This window comes from Camarhynchus parvulus, chromosome Z (assembly GCF_901933205.1).
Source record: "Camarhynchus parvulus chromosome Z, STF_HiC, whole genome shotgun sequence".
Classification (NCBI taxonomy): Eukaryota; Metazoa; Chordata; class Aves; order Passeriformes; family Thraupidae; genus Camarhynchus; species Camarhynchus parvulus.
This window is the reverse complement of record NC_044601.1, coordinates 45,252,603-45,272,826: the sequence shown is the minus strand read 5'-3', so window position 1 is coordinate 45,272,826 and position 20,224 is coordinate 45,252,603. Positions and strand designations below refer to the sequence as shown.

At 39.7% G+C, this 20,224-nt stretch overlaps 1 protein-coding gene across 1 annotated transcript; it reads right to left on the bottom strand.

Moving 5' to 3' along the window:
- Positions 1–12,390: 12,390 nt before the first annotated feature.
- BTF3 (basic transcription factor 3) lies at positions 12,391–19,956 on the bottom strand. Its single transcript, XM_030968807.1, has 6 exons — positions 19,839–19,956; positions 19,484–19,552; positions 16,168–16,281; positions 15,725–15,926; positions 13,231–13,287; positions 12,391–12,744 (listed from the first exon to the last, which is right to left on the bottom strand). The coding sequence occupies exons 2-6, from the start codon at positions 19,550–19,552 to the stop codon at positions 12,698–12,700; spliced, it is 489 nt and encodes a 162-aa protein (XP_030824667.1). The 5' UTR covers positions 19,839–19,956; the 3' UTR covers positions 12,391–12,697.
- Positions 19,957–20,224: the final 268 nt, after the last annotated feature.

Sequence of the window (20,224 nt, the reverse complement as noted above, 5' to 3'; positions counted from 1 at the left end):
CCCCTTAAATACCTTTTCCCTTACATCAGCCTGTTGCATATTCATAGACCCTTATGCATAGTAAACTTTTCCCCAAACTAGTTTACACGTTCCAAAAACTATTTAGCAAATCTTCTTGGATCCACCTTTTTAGAGCATGCATATTCCTTGGTTGTGGTTTTAGTCCATTCTTATCACCTCCAGGTTTTGGGCCTTGGTTCACCTGTCTTCAGATGGTGAGTGCTGATTGTTGGCCTATCTGTAGCAGGTGTCCTCTTCCTATGTTCATTGGATGTTATCCCATCCAAGCAGGCATTTTAACGCAAGCATACTTATATAATTGATTTCACTACTATGTCTAGGCTTAATTAACAACAGAAATAAAAACTATATAACAAAGTTACTTTAACACCACACATATAGAATCCATTTTAGTATTTGCAAAAAGCCAGTATTATAATATGTATCTATAACAGAGTGAAAACACACTGAATGATTGGTGGTTTTATATATATGTGCATATGCGTGTGTGTGTAGAGTTTGCCTTAGAACAATTTGGTTGCAATGGAGAGGATGTATATAGCCATTTTGGTTGTTGTTATCCATGGTAATAATATAAAAGCATAAAAGTAACACTTAAGAAAATATGTAAGGAAAATAATGAGAAAGAAATTATAAGAGTAGAAAGGTATTATCACGATGAACCCAGTGACAAGACTTGATTGTTGCAATTCAGATGTCCATTGGTTAAACTGATGTTCACAGTCTTCTGGCACCCTGACTGCCAGTGCTGGGATGGATGTTCAAAGGGGAAGTCCCTCCTACATGGCATGCCACCAAAGCTGCATGGAGTATGTGAGTCTTGCTGATCACACAGCTTGGCATGCCTCCAATTCTCTCTAGTTTGCCATAGGGGGAAGAGAGTCTTAATGAGCAGTGTGTGGTTTCTGTGGGAACACTGACAGTACCTGACTTCTTTCCTCCTGCCTTCCACTGTTAATCCCGGAACAACTAGGCCAACACATTGTAGATTGAAATTTCCTCATTACAAGAAACTCTAATTGCTAGTACAGAACTCCGAGCTCCTAAATATCCTTCATGCAGTGGCTGGAAGCAGGTATCAGCTGTATGCAATGAAAAGCCACAACCTCCTGCACTACAGCCTTCTTCAGCCATTGTAGTTCTTTGGATCATAGAATATTTCAAGTTGAAAGGGACAATACAGATCATTGAGTCACATTCCCTGCTCCTTGCAGCACAATCCCTATGGGTCCCCTCCAACTTGAGATATTCTGTGACTACCTCAGACTAAAGCATATCACTAAGCATCACCCAGACACTCCTTGAATACTGACAGGCTTGGAGACCATTTTCCTAGGAACCTGTTCAGTGATCAACCACTCTTAATAAAGAGCCTTTCCCTCATGTTCAGTCTGAACTTTTCCCTGATGCAGTTTCAATCCACCTCCTAATGTCCAAACTCTAGTTACCAGAGGGAAGATCAGTGCTTGCCTCTCCACTTCGTCTTATGAGGAAGCTGTAGGCTGCCATAAGGTCACCTCAGACTCCTCCAGAATTAACAGACCAAGTGATATCAGCTGCTCTTCATACCGCTTTCCTCTCAAGACCCTTCACCATCCTCATGGCCTTCCTTCGGACACTCCCCAATAGTTTTATACCTCACTTTTACTTTGGCACCCAGAATTGCCCCCAGCGCTCGGGGTGAGGCTGCCCCAATGCAGTGCAGAGCACAATCCCCTCCCTTGCGCAGCTGGCCATGTTGTGCCTGATGCCCCCAGGGTGGCCCTCCTGGCTGCTAGAGCACTGATGACCATGTTCAACTTGTCTCCAATCCAAACCCTCACATCTCTTTCTGCAGGGCGGCTCTCCAGCCTCTTGTCTCCATTCTGGGGCATGTCCTAGTACAGCTGTTCAGTCAAAACAGCAGTTAAGATTTTGAAATTAGTTGAAAAAAATCAGACAATGTTAACTGATTTTCTGGGACTTCTGCACTTACTCAAAGCTACAATGAATGATGGGACATAACAGTTTTGTACAAATAACAGATAAGCTTTTGAAAGAGACTTTTCAGCAGCTCTCCCCCAACAGCACATAAAATTTTCCCCCATATAATGTTCATGCTTCCAAGCATTTCTCCATTGTGCCCACTAGAGGTCTGGCATCTACTGACATCCATACACCATTAATCCCTGCCTTTCTTCCCCAGTCCGTGGGTAGTGAGCCCAACCTCCAAGTTCCTATATTTCTTGTATAGTGTCTCTACTGTGCTAATTTTTTTCTATTCGAAAGTAAATCCATACACAAAGAAAATGAGCACTATTTAAAGAATATGCACTGTGATTCTGACGAAAGGCACTATAAGGCTGGAGAACAATCCAGCCAAGCTCTGTGAGTCAGAGCCAGAGAAATAATGAATTAAAAATGCTAACCTTGAAATAACAAAGTGATTGAATATACAAAAGGGGAAAATGTAGAAAAAAATTCCAAACCTCCATGGATTAAACCCTCTGACTCTTCTGACATGTTTCCATGTACCAAAACATCTGTGGTACATGGAAGGTGTACTCTGTATCAGAATTAACCTCTGAAAGGTGGTGCGAAGAGCCAGTGCAGAGATGCATTTCTTTCAAGACACTGAAATCTGCAATGGAATCAGCCTTAGGGGAAGTGAAGAAAAAAAATGTAACTGACCTTGCAGGTGTTGGTGAAATCTTTGCTCCATTATCTGTCCCCCAGGCTTTGACACCTGTATTCTTACGTAGCGTTTACGTAAGTTTTATTGCCTCAGGCATGATTAAATCAGATGAAAGAATCTGACATGCCTTGGAAGTAAGAGAGAAAAAATGTTTCATAATCAAAAATCCAGAAAAATGTATCTTGTAAGTAATTTTAAAGTAAAATAAGATGAAGTGCCAATTACTGTAAAGTTGCATATTAAAAATACTGAGATTTAATGTTCTGTGTAAAATCAAATCCTGAATTCCCACATTTGTTGAAAAGTAATGTAAATAAAGGGCAAATTGTGTTTCCTTGAGATACCATAGCCTGAGCCATTTTTTCTTAAATTGCAAGACATCTCGTGTATAGACAAAACTACATCAGTATGCTTAAAGAACAGATTTTCCTTTTCCTGTATTATTTGTGTTACAGGAAAGCACTTGTTCCAAATAATGAACCTTCAATATCTGCTCTGTATTTTGTCTTGAATTTCAGTCAGCAATGAGATAACATATAGGAAATAAAACTGACTAATTCTTAGCTACTGCCTCAAAACATATCCCAGAAAAATGCATTTTTTAATTACATATGAAGACATATAAGAAGAATGTAGATTAAGGCAATGCAATTTAAATTTCTTCCATCTTTTTGCTGCAGAATTTCAAGCAATTGTCAGATAGTCATCACAACACCTCCCACAAGAGCGAGTACAAAGGTGAAGATGATAGTTTTTAAGAAGCTGTTTCCTGCATCATATGCCCTTTCTACTATGTAACATTATGCTGCTAAGGGAACATGGAATTGAAGTTTTCCATGGCTCTTCTGAGGACCTTGCAGGGACCAACCAGCACTATTTCATAAGCTATGATCCAGACACCCTGAGGAAAATTTAGTCAAGAGTTAGCAAACAGCGGAAAAAAAAAATCTATGCAAAGAAAAAGCCTTACTCACAGGAAAAAAATCCCTATGTAAAAGGCATAGACAACTGGTGATTATGCAATATTAACAGCATGCTTCACTCCACATACTTCGTATTTCTCTGAGGCACAACAATGAATTTTTGTTTTTCTTGGGTAAATACTTCTCAGTATTCATTTTCCTTTGTTTATAGTGGCAAAAATTGTAAGTGGTGGGAACTTCAGCACTGGTTAAGTGTTTTGAAAGGTCAGTCTTCTGATTTCATTCTAGTCAATGATTTCTGTAGCCTCTGATGGCAGTGAGAAGACACTAAGACAGACTTACCTTGGAACCACACCTGTGGGTCCAAAGTGTTTCCTTGTCACAGGACAGAGGAGTTTGAAAATTCTGCAGTCAGAATCTTAATTACAAGCTGATTTTATCCAAAGTTTTTACCAAAAGCTCTAGCCAATGTAATTTCTTACAGAAATTTTTCATCTTTTAAATTTGAACTTGAATGACAGTATGCACTCTTTCATAGTATTAAGATCTCTATAAAATAAATTGCTTTTCCTGATTAACTATTTTTTGCCAAATTCAACGTGCAACATGTAAACACAGATGTCATGAACTCTGCTCACAAAGCAGACTGCCAGCAGTTTCATGTAGTAGTAACAGCCAAATGCTTCAGAACTGCACAAAGTCTTTGTCTTATTCATTCCCGTTTGACTTTGCAGGGTATTCTGGTCAATCATGTACAATGTTAGCATTACTATTTGCATGTAAATTTGATGAGCACTTTGTAACACTCTTCCCTGTCTGCTCTGGTTTTCCCTGGGGCTGTTACTAGTTCCACTCTGTTGCCTTCTTTGTTCATCTGTCTTGTACTTTGAATTCCCCACTTGTATTTCTGAGACAGTTACAGAAAGCAGCAACCTCCTGCCAGACCTTCCCAGGGTAGAGCATAATCTCCCTTCAGCCCTCCTGTGGGCTTTTCCTTGGCATTAAAAAAAAAAAAGTCTGTATCATACACTTCCTTATGCCACACAGGGAGCAGGTGCCCACAGCAGGAAGCCAAGTGATGGAAGATGGGCCTCTGCTCTTCACCTTTTCCATGATCCACAGGAGATGATTTTGGCTCCTCACTGTGGCACTAGAGGAAAACTCTGTCCCAGGGCCATGATGAAGTGCCCCATGACACTTTTTCTTCCCCCCCAAGCTGTTAACCCACCAGTATTCCTGCAGTAAGAAATAATGTTGCACAGCTCCAAGATGAAAATCAGCCACTGGACCTTACTCTTAGCTGAGAAACAACACAAGACAAACTTTTATTTACAGCATGCGCCAGTTTTGCATTTCCAGAGCAACTTCATCGTGCCTTGGTCCTACAATCTTCCTTTAAGTAATCTTGAATCTTGCTTCTTTAAACCTTGATGATGATGCTTAGCTCAGCCTGAGGAAACAGATGTAAACTAATGCCAGAACTATTACTCATCTTCCGCAACTGTTTTATAACATTTGGAACAAAAAATGTCAGAAGTACAGCAACCGTGAAAGTTTATCTTAATTCTAGGTGACTTGTTTTGGCTAAGCAGTTTACATTCACAGCTCTAGCCTACACCTAGCATCAACCAGATGTAACTCCGTATTCTCTGGAAGGAATGAAGGATAGGGGGAAAAAAAAAAAAGACAGACTGGATTTACTGAAATGAAAGACTCAAATACGTTCTGCATTTTTAACTAGTAAGCTAATGTTAGGGGCATTCCAGTAGTTTTTCCTGAAGACTGTGGACCAAACCTTTTTCCTTTACAACAACAGTATAAATCACTGGAGTGCAGACACTGCCCATCACTAGAATGATCATCATTAGTACTGTTATAGCAGTTCCGCTTGCATGCACCTCCTGCTGTGCAGCACATAATGCTTTCAGGAAGTACACTGCTCCATCTGGCAATGAATGTATAACTGGGTGAATTAGGAATCCAGTCACTTGGAACTTTAAAGATCAAAGATATTGTTAGGGGTTATATATTATTATAGTCCTAGGAATGACATCTGAATAGATCTTTCTGTTGAGGGTTATTTGTCACCAAATTAAGCTAGCAACTCTCCAGGCATACAGGACTGTAAAGCATGTCAGTCCATCTTCTGCAGATGAGCAGTGATGAGGCCAACCATGTACGCAGAAATCAGCAGGGAAGGTTGCAAACCCCAACAGAAAGGAAGATGTAAACTGGACACAGCAACAAGGTGGATTACAGCTGTGGGACTGCACTGTATGGCTCAACCTTTTCCTGCAAGAATAAACCAAAGTAATCCCTAAATAATCCTGTGAAAAAACATCCTGACCTGCATTGTGGGAGATACTGTTTTGATTTGTTATGTAAATCAACTGAACATGCACTTTAGCACTGAAATCAAAGCATAGCAAGTACAATCACATCACATGCTTTTCACAGCCTACAAAATTTTCTAGCACATCAGCATTTCTATGTCATAAACAGTGAAGCTCACAGAACAGCATCACTGTCACACCAATTCTAGTATATACCATTGCCAAGCATTTTAGAAGGACCTATCATACTATCCAATGCCTGTACTCAACCTTGTGTATTGTTGTCAGTTAAAGGACACTGAATGATGTGTAGTCTGCAGGCATATTTGATGTGCCAGTACTTATTCAGGCTTCTAGCACCATGGAAAAACAGACAAGCTTTAGCTAAACCACATAGATGGTTCCATCCCACTTTTGTAGCCACCAGACTGCATCTAGACTGTCTTAAATGTTACAATCCAAGGGATTCAACACAATTGTTTCTGAAAATGTATCACAAAAATAGCTTGCTTATCTACTCAGCAACCGTGGTATAATCTATCCCAAATATATGGTAAAATCACAGGCATAACAACACCACCATTGTCTCCAAAAAGGCTTTTGTTTAGAAGCATTATGATTTTCTGTTCACACAAAACTGTTTCCAGAAGGTCCACAGCAACCCAGAAAAATGTTTCTGTGCATCCTTGAAGCCTTGTATACTGTATATCCTGATGAAAACAGAGAGTTCCCAAGGTGGGACATAATCAGGAGTAAAAACAGGTTTTGAAATAAATAATCACCTATTTCCAAGGTACAAATTATTAAAATAGGAGAATGCTAAAATATGAGGAACAAATATAACGTGAGTAAAGGGTCTGTTGTAAAGGGCTGATGCACTTAAGCAGAATGACAATCCATCTAGAATACAGATCCTGACAGAGGTCAGCCCAGACACCAGTGTATACGTGCACAAGGTCACATCTGAGCAAATCTGAATTTTGTATGCTGGTGGAAGATGATGACTCAGTGAATCCTGAGATCTGTAAGCTAGGCTAGCTTCTACACAGTAAAAACATACCCACCCCCAAGCACACCCCCCCCAAAAAATCTTAAAGATCATCACCCCCGGGTAGTAATTACTGGAGCATGAAATGCTGCAGATGTACATGGGAATTGTTTATCCAAATGTTGCCCCCAACATATGCTAAAGGCAAACCCCAGCTACATGAGCTGGCTATGCTGGTTTCACGCTGTTTAGGAGCTTTCCTAAACCAGAAAGAACTGTAGTAACTACTGATTCCTAACACTAACTGATGCAAAGCAGCTGGGAGGGGAAAAAAAGGAATTGTCAAATTAACTCCTCCCTGGTGCTTTGAATACCAACTCTCCCTGGAAAAAAAACTTGTAATGGACATCTCAGACCAATAAACCTGCCATTCTGCTGACACAATTGTTCAATTTTTTCATTTCACCTCATTCTTAGTTTGGGTTTGAATCCTTCAAACACATGTTCACATAACCCTCACCGTATATTTACATAAGGCTTATGCTTGTTGGGGACAGATGAATGCCACAAATTTAACGCAACAAAATGAGATGACTGACCTGGACAGGTGAAGCCAAACAATGTTAGAAACGAGCACAAATGCAGGAGTCTAAGACGCAAAGGTATTATAAAAATGGCTCCTAACCGCTTAAGTCTGCTCACCGCACATCCTGGCTATGTTACTCACCTACATGGCTCTAATGAATAATAATCTAAAGAAAATTAATTTTAATTCCTCCTAGTTCTGCAGAGGCAACTATACTGAAGATACAAGGAGCATATTCATCACCCCATTCATTTTAACACCATTCTACTCTACTGTGACTACTAGTGACAATCTCTGTATTATACCCCAGACGTTATGTCAAACACCAATGTCACACAAGCATAAATTTTGGCACGTCCAACCATCTTTCTTTTTACAGGCACAATAGGGCAAGAAGCCCTCTCAGAACACCTCAGTTGCATTCTCAAAGGTGGCAGTAGTCTTGCTTACACACAGTTACTAGAAATCCATCACAAAACAGCAGCTCACTGTAGAGATGCTACTGTTGAGAGTTCTGACTATACTCAGTTACATCTGCATTTGCCTGATGTAGTTACTGGAAGTAACAGGAAAGAATAGCAGGACTAGTCACAGTCCCCGAAGAGGCAGCTTAAACCCCGAGCTCCCTCTGTTTCAGTTGATACTTTCCACAACTTCAAACCTTGGCTAATCTTACTGCATCATTTTAAACCAATGATAACACACAGGTGCAAACACTTGCCACAAGTTACATGTCAGTTGTGAAGCAGGATACTTATCAGGTATGCAGAGCTGAAATTTTTGAGACTCCAGCATAATTCTTACAGACATTATTAACTCAGGTACAACTTACATAGAGAATGTTAACTTCATGTGTGCCCTAAAAATTTGGAGTAGGATACAGCCCATTACTACATTTTTCCAGAAAAGAAGAAAAAAAAAAGGCATTGTTCAATGGAATTGCAGAATAAGGATCTCAAGTGCAGCAGATACTTCCACATTTATCTGCCAGTAACCTGCAGCACACATCAAATCCTTGTGTGAGGACGTGTTTCAAATCTCGGTTAACGGGTATCACAACCAAAAGCTTTTGCATTATCAAACTGAGCTTCAACCAATCTGATTAGCAGCAAGATATCCTAGAATTCTGCCTTCCACCCATGCAAGAGGTTACAGACATAGGCACTAATGATTATAGCCTATACCATTACAACACTAATTGGTCAACAATTGTTCTGATTTGTTTGGATTCACTACCAATGCAAAACACAGGGCTGTAACTCATCTGTTAAAGTATTACTAATCCCTGCATTACACAAACATTGTTCAAATGGCTTTTTTTTACTACCAGGATACCTTAGGTGCAATGTAAATGCAATGTAAATTACATCCGTTAAATCTCTTATTAAAAAAAAGCAGATTACAGTAAGACAATACAGTAATAGTATTACATAAAATGTCTTCCTTCTATTCAGTAACGTTATTTTATAATGATAATCCACACATGAAGACAGAGTATTAGCAGAGCAGTTAAAACTTTCATGATGAAACTGTAGGTACCATCTTACCTAGAAGAAACCACAGCTTAAAGTCAATTAGAATACACAGAAATAGTTATACTCCTGATTCTCAGAGCTTCTATATACATCCACTCTTCATCCATCTTTAAAGTCAGTGAGTTCACCTCGTAGTCAAACTAATTGTGTTACTTCCTCATGCTACAGACAGTACACCCAAGCTAAGTAAGCTTGGCTCAGCTGCACCATAAGCTCCTTTTTCTGTAAAATAAGACTTCCTCTCAGAGTCCAATCTCTGTTACTGGTCAGGATCTTACAACTATCATATCCAGTAGAAAACATTTTCAGCAACTCTCACAGATGTGGATGAAATGATAGAAAACTAAGAAAGAATAGCTCAGAAAAATTAGAAGCCACATTGCATGTATTAGTTAAATGCAAGACAAGCTGAGTACTTATTAATATTTTAAAATACGCAGCTTAGAAACCTCTCCTTTTTACATATACCATCATCTTGCCAGTCACTTGCCAGTCACTTGGGGCTGTAATCTGGTCATCATCAGCATGGACTTCCCTATATCTCTGTTGAATATTAACTCTCCAGTTTACTAACTTGTTCAAACCTATTCCCACATTTAAAGGCGAGAATAGCCTGTTAGGTTTTCAGCAGATACAGTAGACAACTTGAGGAAAAGTAAATTATCTGTATGATGTTTCACCCACAAAACACAGTATCAGCACAAAATTTCAGAGGTGGCAACTACATTTAACTTCCCCCACACTCCAGGCAAACCAATATAAGAAGATACACAAGCACTGATTTCAAATTTCAAGTATTGAGCTGTGAACATTTTAAACATGTTCTTCCTTTGTCATGTATGTTAAATATGCATTACAAATTACATTAAATTCTCAATTATTACTTTTCTAACAGACACAACCACAGACTCATAAGCCTTTGATAATAAGAACAAACATGTAATAATAATGCAAGGTGACTTTGAGAACTTTAAAATCTGTATTACTTTAAAACCATAGTTAGAAGCTTTTCATATGTACACCACTAATAAAACACACAGCTTCACCATCTCCCAAAAGGTTTCTGTTGTTTGGGTTTTGATATTAGAATATACTAATTTTAAAACATTGCAAAGCCCTTAAAGCATAAGATTAATGTGAAAATATTTCCAAAAATCTGTTCCAAACATTATGAAAAACCTCACTAGAACCCACCACTGCACTGAGTTAAGCTATTTCAGAGCTTAATGTGACAGAACTTGAACATTCCTTTAGCCTTTTAAAAATAAAAAACTCAGTAGAAACACAGGCATTTGTTTTCATTTCTCCATTGTCCAAAGTATTTGGAATGGAGAGCCATTTTCCTTGAGTAAAACTAGATATGAATCCGTAATAGCATAATTACAGTATGGTTACCCAGAAGTTCAATCTGACGAGAAACATCAGCACAACTATCCTCAGTTTCTAGTAATTAGAAACAGATTAGGAAAACCATAACTAAACTCCTTACTGAGAGAAAAATAATCACACCACTGAGTCCAGGACTGAACACTAAGTTACACATGAAGAATATTATAACCTTACCAGATAGGTACTTTACTTCCATTTAGACTCTGCTATAGTCAAGAACATAGTTTGTTCATATCTTTATCCTCAGTTTGAGTCTGAAGATGCAGATTATGCCAGTATTTCCTGACTGGGAGAGTACTGGGAGCACACCTTGCACAAAGACAAAGACTTCCACAGGCACGTCACATGGGTGTTGATCACTAGATTAGACAGACTTACATTGCACTTCAAAGACACTGCTTTAGCGAGGATCTTATTTTTTAAGTACTAAATGTATGTGTTAGAGGGAAAAAGGCTAACACTGTCTGTAACATCTAAGCAAGGCCCAAAGTTACTTCATAAGACAGAAACCAGTAGAAAGTATTTCATAAGGGCTACGAAGGCTTAGAACAATTTATGTGGACTAGCATATCTGAATCACAGAACAGGTAACACACTCATAAAAACCCAGCATGTCAATTATTTACTCAACAAGTCACAGGAAGTCTGGCAAGTTGCTCTGCAGAATTTGGTTTTTTCCCTTATTCACAGCAATTACATTTGCCACCCTTATTTCAAAGTCAAACTCACACAGGCCTAGTTTTTCTACCTTACTGCTGCAATTCAATGAATCCACTTTTTAAGCTAATTCAATGGTACAAGCACAGTTCACTGCTGAAGTACTTTTAAACCAAGACAAGTGCTCTAAAATTGTTACCTAAAGCACTTGCATCCAACTTCAGCCATGCCATGCTCACATTAGTCTGCTGTCTTACCTCAAACCACAGGAGTTCTAGGGCTTGAACAAGTTCATCCACTGTTTCCCAATGTACACTATGACAAACATGCTTGGCAAGTCAGACACAGACCCACCCTTTTCCAGGCACACGAAGAGCTTTGCTATGGGTACAGCAACTCCTACCTTGAATTTCATTCTCAGCAAGTCACGGTGAATCTACACTTCTTGAAGTATCTGCTCTAGAAACAACCTTAGGAGGCCAGTAGCTGGGTGCTCTTCAATCATGCACGATTCTGATCTATCATTAATATCAATGACTCACAAACATGAAATTTAGCTCTCACCCTTGGAAACTCCAGCTATACAGAGGTCAGACTGGAATAAAAAATGTCTTTCTTGTGCCCTAAAAAGTTATATTTTTCTCTGAAACACAACAAAAAACCCAAAAAGCAATAAAAACAACACATTCCTGAAACATTCAAATTATTAGTTAATAGATCTGAAGCTGGTAAATACACTTAAGAGCCATTATCAATTTTATTAATGCTTTTCCTCCTTTCCGTACTTCATTCCCCCATATAACTGATGGTTTCAGGTAAGTAAAATTAAAATGGTATTGTTTAACCCATTAAACAGTTGTACCATGCAAATATCTATTAAACACTCACTGAAGATAAAAATTTAACACTCACACGTAGCTCCCCAAGGCCATGAAGAACAGCAGCAAGCAGCTGGCAAGTAAAAATTCTTCCTCGACTTCCAAGTTTTGTTTTAGATTAAGCCACCATTAACTGTTGCTAAAATACAATTCTATTTCTTAAATCCAGTAGGTTACAAACTGACTTATAGCCTACGTAGCTCTAACCTGCAATGCCAGAAATTCACCAATTAAGTCCAAAAGGTTTCATTATGCATGGAAAGTTTTTTTCAGGAGCCAGCTTTTTAACACTGCAAAAGGAGGATGCTCTGCAGAAAAGCAAAACATTTTAAGATTGTTTAATATTTAGGACCTGTTGTTTAATATTTTTGTCCCTGATTGTCTGACAAAAAGTCACACCAGAAACTTTGCTTTATAATTTTATTGTATGCCAAAGTTCATTAAAGGTAAGTGTTTGCTTGTAGAAGTTACTCAAAAAATGTGTCTAGGCAGAAATTTGTTAGCAATCTGACTTATTTCAAAGCATAGTTTTGTTCAATTGGGCCACAAAAATAATAGTGTACAAGCAGTAACTAAGGAGCTGTAGATTCAAGGAGTTTCCAAATATCACAGATCTTGAGATCTCATCAGGAAATAAATCAAGGCAGTCACAATATAAAATAGCAGCTCCATATAGCTTTTTCAAGTTTTAATTTTATTCAGGAGGTGACAGTTCAGTTTGCCTCATTCTTCGAAGCTTCATCGAAGTTTTCAACAAGATCTAGAAAAAGATTGTTGGAATTAAAAGTTTGACCCACTTCCCCTTTTTCCGAACATTTTGGGTTTGAATTTTTTTCCGAAGTCCTACTTCATGTCAAGTTTTTACCATAAAAACTTTCAGCTTGTAAAATACAGAGCAAATATTGCTCAACCAAAGAAATTTTGGACAGTTCATTAAAAAGCACAATTCTAAAAGCATTTAACTTCACTGTAACAACAAGGCAGTGATTCTGACAAGGTAGTTTCTCATGAAATATTAAATAATTATCTTAGTAGCAGCTACCACTTCAACACAGGACCAAAATGCTAGCTTAAACTGCGAAGTCTCTCATAGTATCTGAAATTAATGAAATAATCTGCCCACAGAAATTCTGTGACAACAAGTCACTAGACATCATTCTTACTATCCCTGGTCTGATCTTATGCTATGTGTAAGATCTCCCAGCAAAATTAACTTCCTTCTCCTCCCCTTCATGTTTGTTCTCACCTGGAACTTCATCGTCATCATCTTCACCAGTGGCAAGTGGTGCTTTTCCATCCACAGCTGCAAGAGCAAGTAGTTCAAAAGCTTCATTCAAGCTCATCATAGGCATTTTGAGTTATTGTTTAGCTTTGTGTTTATTGAAACCATTATCAAAGATTCTGGGCTAAGCGGCAATGCTTTATCCAGTTTTGTAAATAAAACTCTTCATCTAATGTCTGAAGTTTGCATTCCCTTTTTTACTGATAATGCTCAAACAGCCCAGTAGTAAAATTAGAAGATGCATGCTAAACAGCATACTAGTCACCATCTTGTACGTATATATTGAGTACCTCCACAACAATAACTTCCAAATACAAGTGGAGATGGATTTTACCAGTTTTTCCTAGAAGTAGGATAGTTTATGGACTACCACATGGCTCTTAAATCTATGTATTTTACATCACCAAGTTTTAAGGACTAGAAAGGATCTTATTATCCCACACATCCAAAGAAAGCTGAGGTGTTAATTGTCAAGTTGCAGGCAGACACAAGTAGAAGTACTTAAAAGGTATTACTGTTCCCTGGCAAAGTCAGAGGAATATGGAACTGGATGCACAATTTTACACTCTTTAGGTGACCTAGTGTTCTAGTCCACATGTTTGCTGACTCAGCAATTTCTTTAACCACTCCTATTGCATTTGACAGAGGTAGTGAGATTTAACCAGCTCCATTGTAGCAGACCAGTGAGCATCTGCTGAAGTGGGTAGAAGTATAATGCTACTAACAGGTATCTCAGGTGCCTGTGCCACTACTCTACAACTATTCTTAGCTGTACTGTCACAATGTCTCTTACTCTCTACTACCTTAGCATTATTCTAATTAATCCTTCTCAGTTTTTAAGAAAAGCGTGAGGAAAAATATGGTTTCTTACTAGATCTGTACATTAATTTCTAGAGAACCAGAACTGATAAATAAACTTTGTTCTAGGGACAAGGACATCACTGACCTTCATTTGTTTTTTTTAAGAAGCAGAAAGTTGTTAAATCTTAAGTGCATCTTAACATTAAAAACATTTGAAAAGCAAACCATGTTATTTTGTCCTAAATTACCTGCATTTTCTCTCATCCCCAAGACCAGTCCAAGTTTACCTTAGCATCTGCAATCATCACAGATGCTTCATTCATTGATGTTAGGCTTCCAAACCTAGCTGACAATGCTGAATAGAAAGTTTTGTGCAACTAGTTCTGGCATCCACTCTTAGTGGAAAGAAATAGCCATCTATTAGAACATAAAGAGTAATCACTTCAAACAAGCTTCCCTCCTTCTAAAACTCCACAATTTAGCTTAGTATATAGCCTCTTATAACTGACTTCTCACTGTTATCAGAAAACAGAACTTCAGCAATCATCCTAAATCCTTCCAAGTACTCTTTTCAAGTTCAATTACTATCACACAGGTGATATTAGAAGAAAGGATCTGAGGATCATGATAAAGAACATTTTACTCCATATCTTGAGGACCACTTCTAGCAAAATTTTTTTCATTGGTAAGTTGCCAGGAGGGCACCATCAATTTTAGGAATGTAAATAGAGGCTGCTTTGGCAACAAAGCAGAGGAAGAATAATAAATTAATCAAATTACAACTGCCAAAGATCAGACACAATGATTTTATCTCATTTTTATCATGTTCAGGCTGTTCCATATATTTAAAGAAATGGGCTTAAGATATTTCAGGAAGTAGGAAGACTGTACACACAGGACACGAGGAATGTTCCCAGTGTCAACAAGTCTTTCACTCCTGATTTTCATCCTGTCGCAGCAGCACCTTTATCAAACACTACATATTTAAGTCCTTACTATACTTTTCCCAGTTTTAGAAGGAACAAATGCTCATACTTTTTCACTATCTAAAGTATGGAATAGAAAGTTGGTATATCTAGCTTAATGCTTGTATCAGTCCTGTTCTCTATACTGTTTTACACATACTGAAATTATAATGTACTTCCTTATAAATACCCTGTAATTTCTTCCTAGTTACCAAAAAGCCCATGGAGAAATACTTTTACCACACCTGTGAGGGAGAAATGCAATCACGAGATATCTGTTATGTCCCTCTCCCCATTACTTACACTTCCATTCCAAGTGTCAAGAGATATACTCAAGTTTATCCTTCTCTAAAACCTAACACTTACAGAGTAATTAATTCACCCAGCTATAATGAACAAGATATGTCAAAATATGGCAGCCATATCGAGAAGGAAAGTACCAGAAAATCAAGTCTGGCTACAATTTTCCAGTGCTAACCCAGCTACAAGACACACAGACAGGTGACTTCGCTTTACTGAGTCATGCTTGCCATGGGGTTTGAGCTATAAATAAAATTGATTTGAAAGTGGTTTCTTTACAAGGATTTTATAACATGCCTGCAGACAACAAGAGCGCAGGGAATGTCACTGCTGCTACAGAAACAAGCTTCATGTCAGCTGCCAGCATGAAACACACTGAAGTTTCAACCTACATTGCTTGGGTAGGGCTTCTGCCAATCTCCTGAGGCTGGTCAGACTGTCAGCTCCGAGCTGGTTTAGGATGCTAGGCAGCATTTCTGTCAGCTGCTTTGTCTCAGCATGGCCGGTGATAGTGAAAGTGTTAGCAGCCAGAGATGCCTGAACTTTTGGGTTATTGAAGTGAATGACTGTTCCTTGATTGGTAAACATGTTTACCTGCAAGAAAAAAAAAATCCAGTATTTGAAGCAGTTGAACAGGATTTTTCAATTTAACAGGAAATAAAAATTCTTAAAGCTTCAGGAAGACCTATTGATCATTTACAGGCAAGTTTAGGAGCTATGTTACTTACCAGAAAATTGATTTTAATGCATATTCTATTTAATACATTTTCTATTTTCTATAATACTATTTCTATTTTCTATTTAAATATATATTTTTTTCCTTTGAAGCAATTACCTCTTCAATTCCAGAAATATTGTTGACTCCCAGTTTCTTCAATGAAAACTGAAGTTTTTTATCATCTGCTGTAGCTGTTCTGTGAACAACCTTCTTCTTTCTGCGGGCAGTACCCTTTGCAAAAAAAAAATTACAAGATAAAGCTTAAGTAGTTCTCACGAACTCTAATCCTAAAGGCTGTATAACTACTTTACAATCTCTACAAATCAACATACTGCACCTGTGTTTCACTGCATGAAACCCTGCTGCTCAACTGCACTGCAGCAGTTTTTCTCTTTGCAGTAAGGCAAGATTTGCACATGTAGGAGAAGCATAAAGTTTTAGGAAGCAATGCCATCAGAAAGTATTTATTCCACAAACATCATAGTTTACTGCAACATCTTGGAAAAGGGGAGTTGCAAATCTACCCTTGTTAACCCAAGTCATCATAAGGCATAAAACTGAAGAATGAACAGTTTCAAGCAATTTCCAAAAGCTATTAGTTTTTCCTTAGATTATAGCCAAATTTTGGCAAAAATCAGAGGTCATAAGGCTATGAACACATCATTAACAAATGAATAAGAGAAAAGCCAAAATACTCAATTTTTATTCTAAATAGCCATCTGATGGATTTACATATTTGAAGAATGCCTACTTCTCCAAAATATCTCAAAAATACATTTTAAATAATACTTCTGGTGTTCTAGACCAACCCTGTTTAGAAACCAAACAAGTAAAGGTTAAGTTGTCCTACAGATCCAAAGCTCTAGATTTCTCCAGGGAAGTAGAAGTTCCACATTAGAATACATCTATTTATATGAAAAAGCAGAAAATGTCATTCTCCAATTACTTGAAGAAGGGTTCAGGAAAATCTGACATAAAATGTCTGTAAAAAAGTGAAACTAAGCTTGTTTTTGGCATAATGTAACTACTAATCTAAGTCCTCCCACTCCGGCTGCTCATCTACCACATGCTAATAAGAAGAGAATGTGTTGCTGCCTAGCTGTGTAAACAGCTGCAATTCCTTTTCAGTTTACTGTCAGAAGTTTAAAAGTTGGCTGGACAGTAACAAATCCAACATAATTCTGTTACCAACAATGAGGAACATTAGTGACAAATTCATATGAAACCAACGCTTGGAAGATGACCACTCAAACATTTAAGTTTTTGTCTATAAAACTTGATATTCACATCCTGCTACTGTTGGGTTAGCACACACAGCAGTTTGGAAACTGCTAAAAGTAATAGAATTGCTTTATTTTAGTGACTTGTCTACCCAAGAATTGAGGTAGATAAGGCATATGCTAAGTCCCTTTCGACAACAAAAATCTCAGTAAATTTCAGAACATGACATCTTGAATCAAGGAATATGGAGGAATATGTACCTCCTTCACACTCATCTCAACTTACATGGCAACAATGCAATAAAGATATCAGGAATAATTTCCCATTATAAAAAATAATAATATGGCAGGTTCAGGCATTCCAACTATTTCACAGGCCAATTTTAAAATTAAATTACCATTCTAAGCTTTGCCTAATGTCTATAAAAGCCCTACATTGATCAGCAAGCTGCAAGAACTGCAATCTGAACGCATGCTCTCACATGACAGACATCAAAAGCCTCTATAGTCAATAAACACACACTGGTTAACATGCATACAACCAGCTAAATAATACAGGAGTTCTCTAATTAACCATTAACATATACCAAGAATATGCAAAAATTACCAAGGTTGTTAATTACTACATAAACCCTGTTTTAGGCTGCCCAAATCTCCAGCAATTGGCAAAAAGAAAAGGGAAAAAAACCCCAAACACAGGAATGAAAGCTCCTGGAAATTCTGTCAGCAAGAGTTCTGTTGAATAATTTGTAATCTAGAACATTGTGTATACTCACTCAGGTATGAAAGATTCTTGAAAAATTCCTGAATTAAGACTGACACTGAAATTAAAATGTTTACTGTCATATTAAACATACTTTTTTTAACATACTTGTTTACTGTCATATTAAACATACTTTTCTCACATTATAAGTAAACACACAACACAAACACCTATATTCAGATATAACAAGATAAAGTTTTTCGTATTATATTAGTCTGCAATTAAAAAAGTATGACAATATATAGAATTTTCAACTTTGTGCAGAAAGGCAAAAAACTGCCTCAAGCACCCTAAGTATTTCTGACAAATCAGTAACATAAGATCTCCAAGGTCTGTTATGAAAACTACACCCAACCTCACCTGCTGCAAGGTATACTCACTTCAAATCCAACATGTTTTCTAAAACAACCCATAGAATTAGCATGAGATGGCTGCAAGAGGACTACAACGACCATCTACTTCCAACCTTTCTGCCATGGGCAGGGACAACTCTAACTGGACCAAGGTACTCAAAAGTCCCATCCAACATAGCCCTTAACAGCCCCAGGGATGTGGCATCCACAGCCTCTCTAGGCAACTTGTTCCAGTGCCGAACAGCCTCATAGTAAAGAATTTTTTCATAATATCCAGACTAAACCTACTTTCAAGTTAAACCCATTTCCCCTTGACACGCTACTACATACTCTTGTAAATAGTCTTGATGCATCTTTTCTGTAGGCTCCCTTCAGGTACTAGGAGGCCACAATTAGGCTCAATGCCTCCTCTTTTGCAGGCTAACCAGTCCAAATTCTCTCAGACTGTTCTAACATGAGAGGAGCTCCAGCCCTCTGATCAACTTGCTGTCCCTTCTCTGGACTTGCTCCAACATCTCCATGTCCTTCCTGTGCTGGGAGCCCAGAGCTGATGCAGCCCTGCAGGTGGGGTCTCAGCAGAGCAGGGCAGAGGGGCAGAAACCCCTCCCTGGCCCTGCTGCCCACACTGCTCTGGATGCAGCCCAGGACACGTGTGGCTCTCTGGGCTGGGAGTGCCCATGGCTGGCTCATGTGCAGCCTCTCAGCCACCAGCACCCCCAAGCCCTTCTGGGCAGGGCTGCTGGGATCTGTTCATCCCCAGCCTGTGCTGGTACCAGGGGTGCTCTGACCCAGATGCAGTACCCTGCACTTGACCTTGCTGATTATTAGATTCCCATTCACCCTAACACAGAATATTAAAACTGCTGTAACAAAACATACACAGAGAGAAACGCCTGGAGATTCAGCTACTGCATACTGCACCTACAAAAGTGACTTCAGAGGGCCCTAGAGGAGCACAGATTCCCTTGAGGTCGTCCAGCGAAGCTGAGAGCACTCAGGGCTGCTCCACACACCCGTTTCCGAGACCCCTTGTGCCAGGCCCGACATACGGGCAGGGACACGCAATCCCGACGGCAGCGCGGGGAGGCGGCTCCTACCTTGCCACCAATGCGCACTTGGGCCTGAAGCTTGGCCAGCTTCTCCTGGTTCATGATGGTCTCCTTCATCTGCGGGAACAACAAGAGTGGGTGTGGTAACACAAGTGGGGGCACATGGGCACAGGGGGCTCTGCAGGCGCCCCTCACACACACCCACACGCGGCACGGGGGCAGCCCCGCCCCGCCAGCGGGCCGGAGCGCTCTCCGATCGCGGGCAGAGCCGCCGAGCCCAGCCGAGCCTCCCCGCCGGGCCCGGCCCGTAACCGCCGTCCCTTTCTCCAACCACCACGGGCGCCCACTGCCCCCGGCTGAGTCACGCTCCCCTCCCGGCCGCCCCCCGCCGCCCCCGCGGTACCTCGGCGAGCGGAGGGGCGCGGAGCGCGGCTGCAGGCGGCGGGCAGGACGCGGGGCCGGGATCTGCACGCGGGCACAGCGAGATGGCGGCCGGAAGGAAGGACCAGCGCGCCGGGCCGCGCGTGCGCCGCGCTGGGCCCGGCAGGGGGCGCCCCTCGGGGGGAGCCGTGGAATCCCGGGGTCTGTTGGCTTGGGAAAGACCTGGGGCGTAGTTGGCGCGCACGGCCACGGCCAGTCTTTCCTTAGACAACTTCAGGAATAGTGACTCTAGCATCTCCCTGGGGAACTCGGTCCAATACCTTGTCACCTTTTCTGTGAAGAAATTCCTCTTGATGTCGACCCTCCCCTTGCTGCACCTCCTTTCAGGTCGTTGCAGAGAGTGATAAA